Source organism: Neofelis nebulosa, chromosome 1 (assembly GCF_028018385.1).
Source record: "Neofelis nebulosa isolate mNeoNeb1 chromosome 1, mNeoNeb1.pri, whole genome shotgun sequence".
Classification (NCBI taxonomy): domain Eukaryota; kingdom Metazoa; phylum Chordata; class Mammalia; order Carnivora; family Felidae; genus Neofelis; species Neofelis nebulosa.
This window is the reverse complement of record NC_080782.1, coordinates 238,571,892-238,584,504: the sequence shown is the minus strand read 5'-3', so window position 1 is coordinate 238,584,504 and position 12,613 is coordinate 238,571,892. Positions and strand designations below refer to the sequence as shown.

General features: G+C 44.9%; 1 protein-coding gene across 9 annotated transcripts in view; it reads left to right on the top strand.

Moving 5' to 3' along the window:
• ATP8A2 (ATPase phospholipid transporting 8A2) overlaps nt 1-12,613 on the top strand; it is a 614,836-nt gene that overhangs the window by 299,296 nt on the left and 302,927 nt on the right. For all 9 annotated transcript variants that reach the window (XM_058689525.1, XM_058689573.1, XM_058689555.1 and 6 more), the window contains exon 25: nt 8,488-8,660. In XM_058689525.1, coding sequence (XP_058545508.1) covers nt 8,488-8,660 — 173 coding nt within the window. The remainder of the gene's footprint in view (nt 1-8,487; nt 8,661-12,613) is intronic.

Genomic DNA, 12,613 nt, shown 5'->3' with positions numbered 1-12,613 from the left:
GAGGGTTGATGGGGGTTGGGGGAGAGGGGAAAGTGGGTGATGGGCAGTGAGGGGGGTGCTTGTCGGCAGGAGCACTGGGTGTTGTATGGAAACCAGTCTGACAATAAGTTATATAAAAAATTGGTTTTATCGTAAAGCAAGGGAGTAGCTCAGAAATTGAAATGACTTTGCGCTACTTATGCTATGCTTTCTATGATGACTTAGCAGATACCAGCATTCGTCACTTGAGCCACATGTGGATCTTTGGTTTGCTGTTGGAACTTTATCTTTCCGTGTAAGATGGCACTCTGTCTTCCTTTGCTAAAGTTTATGTGACATAATTAATCACGCGGTTCATTTCAACTACTTTGCAAATTTTAATTGTCTGGGGATGATTTTCTGCAGTAGTTTCTTTTTAAATTTATAAACGTGATCACCATTGTGTTTGGTCTGGGCATTTTAAAATAACTCCAAGTGTCGAGCAGATTTTAGAGATAGCTAAATAGGTGGTAGCTACGAATACGCCCAAGGTTAAAAATGTAAATCCCCAAAGGTCAGAAAATTAATTAAGTTAAAGTGTTTGTGTTCATAGTAAAATTATTCCTAGTTAGGGTGATATTAACCGTGGCAGTGATTCATTGCGTCTCTGAAGTCTACGGTGACTCCCAGAGATCCAGTCTGGACAAATGTGTGACAAGCAATCGTTCATGGAATTATGGAGGGTCATTTTATACACAGCTGCATGATCACTGACAAATGCTGATTTTGCATTCTTCTTGCGGGAGGGTCACACTTTGAAATCATTTTCTTAGAGGAAAAGGGTTATCTACTTTAAGAAGAATTCCACATTTTAACAAATTGAAAAAAAAAGATTCGCAGTCCATATTCAGATAGCAATGCTTTTTAGAGCATATAAATTATTTTTGAGATCTCATTATATATAGCCATTCAAGAATATATTTGTTTAGCATGTAAGACGATTCCTGGTACTAAAATCAAAATACAGCTTTTTGAATAAAGTAAGCCTGTTAGGTTTGCTATTTAATATCCTTTGTGATAATGAAAGTACATGTTTTCAGGGAATTCTTTAACCTGAATGATTTGAGCTCAGCCACAACTGTTAGTCAAATGGTCTTTCAATAAATAGCAGTGATTGTAGTCTTCAGACATTTTCTAGGCCCTGAAGGCTAAAAATAAGTGGACAATAAATGGTAAATGGTCCCCCCCCCCCTTTAAATAAATGGTACTTGTTCATTTACAGCTGCTGCCAGTTTTCTGCCATATTCCCCACCTCCTGAGTCCCCCTTCTCACACTGTCTGGGATGCCTTTCCACGAAAACGTGGGTCTTCTAGAGACGAGAGATGTGAAAAGAAGAAACTTGAAAAGTAGGATATCCCAGCTCTCCTGAAGAGGGGTTCTTGGGGCTTAGCAGCCTGCACAAGAACGGCCCCTGTGTACTCCCTGAATCATTCCACTTTGCTTACTTGTGTGTCTTAAAATCCCCCCAGACAGAATTCGTTTAATTCATTAAGCATTAGGAAATAGTCAACACCATTAGTCATTAGGGAAATGCAAATGAAAACCACTAAATCTGACACTGCACGCCTACGAGAAGGGCTGAAATCGAGAAGACTGATGGTGCCCGTGTGGACAAGGATTGCGGGGAGCAGCCAGGGCGTGCACATGGGCCTGAGAGGAAGGCGAAGTGCCTCAGCCGTGTCTTTTTAAGTCGGAAACAGCCCCTCCCGGTCTCTTTAAAGTTAGATGAACACTTGGGGCGCCTGGGTGGCTCAGTCGGTTGAGTGTCCGACTTCGGCTCAAGTCATATCTTGCAGTTCGTGAGTTCAAGCCCCGCATCGGGCTCTGTGCTGATGGCTCAGAGCCTGGAGCCTGCTTCAGATTCTGTGTGTCTCTCTCTCTACCCCTTCTCTGCTCATGCTCTGTCTCTCAAAAATGAATAAATGTTAAAAAAAAAAAAAAATTAAAGTTAGATGAACACTTGCCCTGTGTGTCTGTGTAGGTGGTAGGACAGAGTGGTTCCAATCTTAGGTGTCTACCCAGGAGAAGTAGGAGTACGTGTCCACACAAAGACTCAAATACCTACACTAGCATTATTCATGATCTCCTAAAACCGGAAGCAACCCAGATGTGTAATAATGGGTGAGTGAATGAAACAAAATGGGGCATATTCATACAGTGGAACACGACTCAGAAACAGAAAGGAATTGATGAGTGCAGAAACACTGGACAGATCACAAAGCCTTAGGCTAGATGAATAGGCCAGACAGAAGACACTGTGAACTCTGATTCTATTTATATGGCATCCGCAAAAAGGCAAAACTATAGTGACAGAGTGGATTGAGGATTGCTAGGGAATGGGTTGGGGGTGGGGTGGGGGTGGGATTGCCTGCAGAATGGCAGGACGGAACGTTTTTAGGGTAATGGAAATGTTCTATGTGTTGGTTATGGACAGAGTCACATGACTGCGTACCTTTGCCGAAACTCCTTGAATTGTGCATTTAAAATGGCTCAACCTTATATTAATTATAGCTCAATGAAGTCGATTAACCAAAACAAAACCTCTGTAGAGGCTTGTCTGTTGCTGTGAATTCAGTAAATTGAGTTGGTTTACTCTCAGAAGATAAAAAAAAAAATTTTTTTTGTCAGCAATAGAACATTTTGTGGGAGGTGGAGATGGCCAGTGTAGAGAAATGCTTGATGGGGGTGACAATAAGAGGTGACTTGAGGGTACCAGACAGGTACTTGGGTACATGGAGGCAAGAGGCCAAATTATCTCTTAAGAAGGTTTGCTCAGTGCCTGTGAAATAGCATCCTATCCTCCTTGAAATTATTAGCATTCTAGGAAATCCTTGAAACATTACACACTTAACAGAGATTCCTCTTACTTTTTAATGAACCTCGTTAGATTAGAACAAAGCAACATCCAGAGCAGAAAGGTATCAGCTCTCCAGGCATCAACAGCTGCCAGTAGGGGCCATGAGTAACTATCTTGTCTTCCCAGCCTTGACTTTCTTTATTTGCCTGTCATGGGTTTGCCGGGTTTGTGCTTTGTCTTTTAAGTGTTACAAACTTTCATATCCATTAGGATTTATAAATGCCAAAGTATTGTGCGTGTTAATGCTGTCAGGAAACAAGTGTGATTATATTGGAAGTGAAAATGATAGTAAAATAAAGGCAGTGGCAAGAATAAGAAGAATGCTGCTGTGGCTGCTCTGACAGTCTGGGCAGCGGGAATGGGTGGAAGAGTGGTAGAATGCAGTGGCGAGAGAAGTGACATATGACAGTGGGCAAGAGACAAGAAAAATAGGCGGCTGGAATGGAAAAACAACAAAACCCTTTTGAACCCATGGTCTAGAGGATGAGCATCACCATTAGATCCTCATTAGCCCGAGGTTAATCCAGGAGAAGGGAGTTTGTTCTCGAAGGCGTAGTATGATTTGGCTGAATTGCTGCTCGTGAAACTTGAACCATCCTGGCTTTCAGCATGGTCAGCTCTGAGCCCGTTGGAATTTGCAGAACATCAAAGTGGGGTCTGAGGCAGCTGCTGCTACCTCAGCGTCTAAGAAATTCCTCTCGACACTTGCCAAGCTCACGGAGGGAGAGGGTTGCCTACCTCGACATTTTTCAGTGTTGCTGGAACGGTTTCATTTTGAGGAGAGATTCCTGCTATCTGCAAATCGGTAGAAATGCATCCAGATTCTAGAAATCTTCATCTTTCTGGGTTGATTAAACCCGGAGTGATGAACCGGAGAGCCACCTTTCAGATCCCACCTGCGCATAAATTCAGATTGAACTTCAGCTGTACTTCAGATGAACCTGTGATCTGTGAGCAGACAACCATTTCCTGAGATCAAAGGTAGCACTGTCTATGCTGTTTATATAATTAAAAAAAAAAACAACTGAAAATGGAAAGGCCAGTGTAGAGCTTACTGATAAGAAATGCATGGGGCGCCTGGGTGGCGCAGTCAGTTAAGCGTCCGACTTCAGCCAGGTCACGATCTCGCGGTCCGTGAGTTCGAGCCCCGCGTCAGGCTCTGGGCCGATGGCTCGGAGCCTGGAGCCTGTTTCCGATTCTGTGTCTCCCTCTCTCTCTGCCCCTCCCCCGTTCATGCTCTGTCTCTCTCTGTCCCAAAAATAAATAAAAAACGTTGGGAAAAAAAAAAAAAAAAAAAAAAAAAGAAATGCAGGGCTCCCAGTACAGCTCAACCAAGGGAGCGGTGAGTGTTTGCTGCACCTACAGGAACGGTCTGTAGTTGCCCTCGCTCGCTTTTGGCTATAAACTGTGTGTGTTTTTAATTGCAAAGGAAAATAAAATTGTAGAACGTGTATGAAAACCTGGAAACAGATTGTTTAATATTAATGCCTAAAAGGCAAATTCTAGCGAAGGGTTTTGGAATGTTCTGTATCTTTCTGGGAATGAAACTTCTAGTCCCAACTCCCCGTGCCCCTCATAACAGCTAAGTCCATTGTAACTTTCAGTAATTGGTTTTTTATTAAAATAAGAGACTGCAGTATAAAGTTTAGCGACTAGGCTAAATAGGCATTAACAGGCCCTGGGATCCAACCACAATTTGTAACATCGTTCCTTTGGGAAAATAGATTCTAAGTGCCCAATAACCGACTTACAAATAGACTTTTGAATCATAGTCCATTTGAGAATAAGGAACTGTTTGTGATAGTAATACCTTCGATTGGCTTGCTTGAGAACTGCACAGAAGGGACCTATATTCTGCCACACATGTGCAATGAACCCAACCAGTCTGGGTTTGATCAAAGATTATTGCTGAGTGGGCATTGGAAGGAACTGAAGTGGAGGCTGGAGACAAGTCAAGGGTGGAGTTGGGAGGATGGGGAGTTGGGAGAGGTTTTAGTGGGAGGGAAGGTTTTCAATCTCAAAGGCAAAGGTGCGATTCCGTGTAGATGAAGTGAGAGAACAGGACGGTTTGGATAGGAGCGGCGGTTAGGAGTAGAGAGCGTGGCAGGCAAAAGGAATAAGAAGGATCAACTAGAAGACAGCCTCTTAATTATAGAGAACAAACTGAGGGTTACTGGAGGGGAGGGGCAGGGGGATGGGCTACATGGGCGATGAGTATCAAGGAGGGCAGTTGTGATGAGCCCTGGGTGTTGTACGTAAATGATGAATCATTGGGTTCTACACCTGAAACTAATATTATACCGTACGTTGACTAACTGGAATTTACATAAAAACTTGGAAAAAAGGGAAAGGAAAATGTACCAGGAAAGCCAAATGGCCCACATAGTAATAGTCATGTTTGCTGCAGTCTCTGCAAAGGGAAAACGTGACTGCTACGTTTCTACGGTTTGCAGCTCAACTCGGCCAAGGGGTCATCATTCACTTCCACGGGCATCTCCTGCTCCAAGAGGCCTTGTCCTGCCTCCCCTCTCCCTGCGCCCCCGTATTAGCAGCCTTCTCTTCCACGTTCGGTACTAAGCGCGGATCTGTCCTACGGCTACTATGTTAGGAGGCTCATTCCGGGCAGTAAACATGATGGCAGTTGTCGTGTGCTCAGTCTGTGTGTTGCCTTGGTCATAGGCCATGTCTTTTCGTATCCAAATCCATTATGCCAAGAGTAGTGCTGCATCACCGGTGGGCTCAAGGGGTCGTCTTTTGTCTTAGCTTGGTCCGCTGGCCCCAAAACTGGGTGGCTTAACCAACAGAAATCTATTCCTCATGGTTCTGAAGGCTGGGAAGTCTAAGATCAAGGTGCCGGCAGATCCATTGGCTCCAAGGACATTGGATCCAAGGGCTCTCCTCCGGGTTTGTGGAGCAGCTGTCTTCAGCTGTGTCCTCCCGTGGCTGGAGGGGGGAGAGTGGGCGGGGTAGAGAGAGAGAGAGAAAGGGAGAGAAGGAAGAGACTCCCTCGTCCCTTCTAGTAAGGGCACTGATCTCATTGGGAGTGCCTCCCCCTCTTGACCTAGTTACCTCCCAAAGGCCCCACCTCCAAATAACCATCACATTGGGGACTAGAGTTTCAACATATGAGTTTTGGGGAGATACACACATTGAGTCCACAGCACTTTTCCCGGTACGACTTGGAAACCTGTCAACTCAGTGTCATCCATGTTTCCCAGGCCACTGTGGGCTGTGGCAGACAAGGCTCTCAGGAAGAGGGGCCATGTGTGCGACTCTGTGTCCCTGCCTGCCACTGTTGAAACTCCAGCTCCCTTTCGGGTCCTTCCCTATAACTGCTTGACTGATTGTGGGGGCAAGGGGAGGACTGTTTGTGTCTGAGGAGCATGGTTTCCTCATTAACCGTATTTCTGCCATTCCCATTCCCAGTGCTTGGCACCCTCCCTGCTCATGCCCCAGAGCCTCTCACGCTCGCGGGCGGTCAGCTGCCAACCCTTAGGCTGAGGAAGAAGGCTCCAGTCTGTCTTTTTGAGCAGGACAGAAATAACCCTAAGTGGAGAAAGTACCCTCCGTGATCTTACCGCTGTCGCGTATCTCCATTTGTACTGTGCCCCCTTAAAACACAGCCACAGGCAGGGGTCTCCTCATCTCAGGGATTTGAATTCTTCAACCTCTTCCTCCGTAAGTCCAGGGGGTGGGGTGGCAGCGAGGGTAAGTTTTGCTGGGCTAGACGGTGCCTCCACGACAGTATTGGCACGTTGTCCGAGGACCAGTTCCATACATCTTGCCTCGTCCCTCTCAGTAAGATATTTTCCAGGAGGTTTTTCTGTGCCCCCTGCATCGACCTCTGGCCAGCACCCTCTCCAGAATTGCCCAGACTTGTCTGAGTTTCCCGGTGCACACACCCAGGCCGCCACACCGGGATTTCCCTGAGTGGGTGGGATTTTCTTCTTTCCACCCAGATTCTAAAGGGCAGGCTGTTGGCACAGATGAGGTAAACGTAGACGTTTTGTCTGAGATTCAGAATTATGCAACTAATCGAGAGTTAAAAAATGTGTAAAGTTTCCTTTATTTTACTGAAAGTCAACTTTTATTCTTCGGGCACTGTTCTATCCATTATGCCTATGTCACTACGCTGACAAGGAAGGCATTGTCAGCAGCAATGGCATTTATTCACTGCCCAAAGTAGCCCAACTGTGTATTTTCCTAGATGTAGGGTAGTAACCAGAGGAAGAATGGGCTTCATTGAGTGCTTATTATCTGCCAAGCTCAGTGTTAAGCAGGTTGCCCTGATTAGCTCATTTGTTTATAACAAAAGTGCTGTGAGGTAAGTATTCTTAGCCCCGTTTTACACTTGAGAATCGTTGTTTAAAGAGGTTAAATAACCCGCCCAGGGTCACAGAGGTAATAAGTGGAGAGCTGGGACCAGTCCCTGGGCCATCTGACTCCAGAACGGGGCCCTAGGCCACAATTATGCCTCAAATACATCTTTCTGATAAGTGTTGTTGGAAGTCTCTTACTGAGAATGAAAACTGAGCAGTAAGCCAGTAGAACCTGTTTTCCACTTTGTGGTAGTAGCTGATGCTCGGTTTAACCAGCGGTGGAAAGATTCCTGTCCATTTGACATGTTTCTTGAAGACGGTAATTGATGTTATCGTGTGGATCAATTATATGTAAATGTAGGTTAATAGCCAAAGGACAGTCGTCCAGACGATAATTTCAGCAGACTTTTGTGTTTCCCCGATTCATTTAAACCGTATATTTTTGTGAGCCAGAGATTTTATTCCTCTGTTTGAAGCAGATATCCTGCTCGTAGTCATAAATTCCCTGGGAAGTCAGACATACTTTTTTTTTTTTTTTTTTACTCCAAAGAATGATTCTATGCTTTAATTCTATCTGATAAGAGACATCACACCAAGGTGCTTATTTAGGCTGGTACTAATATCTTAAAACATATTATTTTAAAGTGTTTAATTTGATTAAATATTTTCTGGAACATGAAAAACATGATCAGTTTGTTTCTTCTTGTGACGACCCATGGGGAGAAATGGTTTAATCTGAACATCTCAGCAGAGAAGAGAAATTAATCTTTTGTATTAATTTTATATCCCCTAATACTTTTTGGAGGCTTTAAAGATTATCTTGTGCAAACTGAGAAATGTTTGCCATTTAAGTTTTAGCACCTTTATCTTTTGGAAATAATAATAAAAAAAAAAAAAAACACCACCACCCATTTGTTTGTATGGAGTCTCCTGTTCCAGAGGCACCGAGAAAACTCCATATGGAGTATAAAGGAGTGGGGAGAAAAACTGTCCTCAGAACCTTAGCAATTAAAATTCCAACGGAGAAGAATTTGGATGCCGTAGCTCAGCCTGGACTGTAACTAGAGTAGGTTATTTTAAATGTCAAATGTAAATATCATTAAAGGGGATACGTTCATCCATACGACAGACCTAGCAGGCATTCCAGCGAATTCCAGACACGCGCCACATCGGACTCTGTATGCGTTACATTAGAATGGGTATGGCACTCTGTTTTTGATATATTAAACACCTAAAATTTGAAATACTAAACACATGCCCCCCCCCCCCCCCCGCCCCAACTCTCGTTTCAGGCAACAAGGGCAGCCATTACGCAGCATTGCACCGACCTTGGGAATCTGTTGGGCAAGGAGAACGATGTGGCCCTCATCATCGATGGCCACACCCTGAAGTACGCACTGTCCTTTGAAGTCAGGAGAAGCTTCCTGGATTTGGCGCTTTCGTGTAAGGCGGTCATATGCTGCAGGTAAGCAGATGCAGACTGTGCGGGGTTCGCGTTCCAATGTGGCTGTAACCTGTGCTTTTATTAAAAAACAAAACAAAACAGTGCATGGAAATTCTAGGGGTAAAGTTTCATTTAAAAAGGAAAACAAGCGAAATAGAGGTGCCTGGGTGGCTCAGCCCGTTAAGCATCCAGCTCTGGATTTCTACTCAGGTCATGACCTCACAGTTTGTGAGTTAGGGCCCGAGTTGGGCTCTGTGTTGATGGTGTGGAGCCTACTTGGGATTCATTCTCCCTCTCTCTCTCTCTCTCTCTCTCTCTCTCTCTCTCTCTCTCTGCCCCTCCCCTGCTTGTACTCGTTCTCTCTCTCTCTCTCAAAATAAATAAAAACTTTAAACAGGTTAAAAAAAAACAAGCAAAATAAAAATACTAACTTAACCATCCATTCACAGATTTTAGGTAAGGCAGTTAGTGGTTTTTACGGTTTTGTTTGTTGTCTCCTGAAAACATAGGAGAAGAGCTGGGGCCTTAACTGGAATAAGTCTGCCCTGAGCAGGTGTGGCAAGGCCCTAGCTACTTGGTTCTTTGGTTCTGGATGTCTGGGCTCAATCTCCAAGACTCGAGGAATTTGGATGCCTCTTTTCTGACATACAGTAGGTATTTCTATTCAGTAAGGAGGTTTGGTGGGGGCCACGCTATACCAGCTTTTGTGTTTGGACCCAGCCAGATGACTTTGTTGTTGTCTTTTAAGCTTTCATGTGAATTCCAGTTAGTTGACACACAGTGCTGTATTAGCATTCAGGTGAGGGACTTGGTTGTTTTTTCAGGAAATCTGGGAAGGTTTCTGAGGGTGGGCGTTGCTACTTTCCGCGGGCTGCTGGCCATGCAAGGTCCAATTCTGATAGAGATTTGAGGGTCACGATTATAAAGAAAATACTAGAAAGATGAGCGGCACCACCTTGGTTGTGCAGCAGATGACTTGAGAGCTGAGAGGAGAGCTTTCCATCTCCGAAACTGCTGTCCTTGGGCAGTGCCTGGTACATGGTTCAGTGCACCGTCCAAATCCTTGGATTAATAATCTGATCTGTGCTTGCTCTTATATTTTATGGTTACACGTTTTTTATACGTTGTTTCCTTGGGTATTTTCTCAGAAATCAGTTATCAGGATGCTTTTAAATTCCTCACCGCATTGATGCTTCAAGAACGCCTCTTGTGGGTTCAAGCGTCGTCCGTTCAGAATAATGGCTGTCACAGTGACAGTGCTGTTTCTGCCTGACTAAAAGGCCCTAGTGACATCATCTGCCACACCTCTCTACCCAGACCTCTCGTAACACTGCCTGTTTGGGATGGCCGGCAACTCTGGGGGACAGCTACAGGAAAGTCTCTCCCTTGCCTCTCCAACCTTGCTCCCCACTGTAGTGAGTCTTGGGATTCTTCTTGGAGACCAAAAAATCTGTTGCCATTTTCCCGTGAGTACACATACTCAGAACCCTGAACCGTCTTTGGATGCTGATAGTTCTCTATCATTTTATCCTTCTCTCTTGAACCCTTTTCGTAATTTGGAACACGTCATCAAAGGCCAAGGAGAGCCGGGGTGGCGGCCGGTGGGGCCTCAGTGGTGGAGAGGAATGTAGCTGTTGTGCTGTGGTTGTAGGATGTTCAAGGACCCCAGGGTGAGGAACAGATTCAGAAGTGTTTACAACAGTGAATAGGAGCTGCGTGTTACCTCTACGTCCAGAAGCTTGGCACGGTAAGAGGGACCCAGAATAGTGAGGAATGACTAAGCATCTGGATGTGAAAGGCCAGGCTTCCGAGTTTTATAATGGTCTCCCTTTCTCTCTCTCTCTCTCTCTCTCTCTCTCTCTCTCTCTCTCTCTCTCTCTCTCTCTCTTTTAAACAATTTTCTTGAGATACAATTCACCTTTAAAGTATATAGTTCAGGGGCGCCTGGGTGGCGCAGTTGGTTAAGCGCCAGGTCACGATCTCGCGGTCCGTGAGTTCGAGCCCCGCGTCGGGCTCTGGGCTGATGGCTCGGAGCCTGGAGCCTGTTTCCGATTCTGTGTCTCCCTCTCTCTCTGCCCCTCCCCCGTTCATGCTCTGTCTCTCTCTGTCCCAAAAATAAATAAAAAACGTTGAAAAAAAAAAAAAAATAAAAATAAAGTATATAGTTCAGTGTCTTTGAGGCTGCTCACGACGTGTTGTAACCATGACCACAACCAATTTCAGACTATTTTTTTTTTTTAACATTTATTTATTTTTGAGACAAAGAGAGACAGAGCATGAACGGGGGAGGGTCAGAGAGAGAAGGAGACACAGAATCTGAAACAGGCTCCAGGCTCTGAGCCGTCAGCACAGAGCCCGACGCGGGGCTCGAACTCACATACCGCGAGATCATGACCTGAGCCGAAGTTGGACGCTTAACCGACTGAGCCACCCAGGCGCCCCAATTTCAGACTATTTTTAACCACCCCCAAAAGAAACCCTCTTTTCTCCTGTTAGTCAATCCCCATCCTCCTCCACCCAACCCCAGCCTCTCTCAGTGCTAAACAACCACGAATCTGCTTTCTTGTCTATACAGATTTGCCTATCTGGGACATTTCGTATGAATACAAGGATATGAGATGGGGTCTTCTGGCTTCTTGCACTTAACGTAATGTTTTCTTTTTTTTTTTTTTTTTTTAATTTATTTTTGGGACAAAGAGAGACAGAGCATGAACGGGGGAGGGGCAGAGAGAGAGGGAGACACAGAATCGGAAACAGGCTCCAGGCTCCGAGCCATCAGCCCAGAGCCTGACGCGGGGCTCGAACTCACGGACCGCGAGATCGTGACCTGGCTGAAGTCGGACGCTTAACCGACTGCGCCACCCAGGCGCCCCTTAACGTAATGTTTTCAAGGTTCCTCCGTGTTGCAGAATATATCAGTACGTCGTTCCTTTTCGTAGCTGAATAACATTCCGTTGTATAGATATACCACTGTTAGTCATCCGTCTTGATTACCCCTGGATTGTTTATACTTTTTGACCACTATGAGTAATGCTGCAATGGAGATTCATGTATACGTTTCGTATGGACATCTGTTTTCGTTTCTCAAGGAGCAGAAATGCTGTGTCAGCTCGTATGTCTATGTCTGATCTCTGGAAGAACCATCAGGCCGGTTTCCAAAGTGGCTACACCCTTTTACATTCTCACCAGCAATCTGTGACTGTGCCAGCTTGGCCATATCCATCTACTTGTTACGTGTCTTTTTCACTGTTTAGCCCAGTGGGTATAAAGTGGTATCTCATAGTTTTGATTTGCATTTCCCTGATGGCTAATAGTAATTAATTACAAAACATAGATAAAAGAGAAAAATTGAAATACTAAATTAATTGAAATATTAAAAATGAATCATGTTGAGCATCCTTGCATGTGCGTAATGGCCATGCCAATGTCTGTTCGAGTCCATTTTTAAGTTGGATTATTTGTCTTCTTGTTGAGTTGCAAGAGTTCTTTATGTTCACCATATATGTACGACTGTCTTATCAGAAATAGGATTTACAAATATTTTCTCCTGTTCTGTTGGTTGTCTTTTCATTTTCTTGAAGGTATTGTTGGCAGCACAAAAGATTTCAATTTTGATGAAGTCCACCTTATCTGTTTATTCTTTCATCCTGTGTTTTGGTGTCCTGTTTTGCTTATTTAATCTTTTTTTTGAGAGAGAGCACACCTGTAGGTGCGTGGGTGTGAGCAAGCGGGGGAGGGGCGGAGGACAAGGGCAAGAGAGAATCCCAAGCGGGCTCCACAGCCAGCGGGGCACCGGATGCAGGCTTGATCTTACAACTGTGAGATCGTGACCGGAGCTGAAAGCAAGAGTCAGAGGCTTAACTCACTGAGCGACCCAGGTGCCTCTAACCAGTCTTTTTTTTTTTTTTTTTTTTTAATTGGTTTTTGAGAGAGAACAAGCAGTGGGGGGGGGGGGGGGGCGGGGAGGGTAGAGA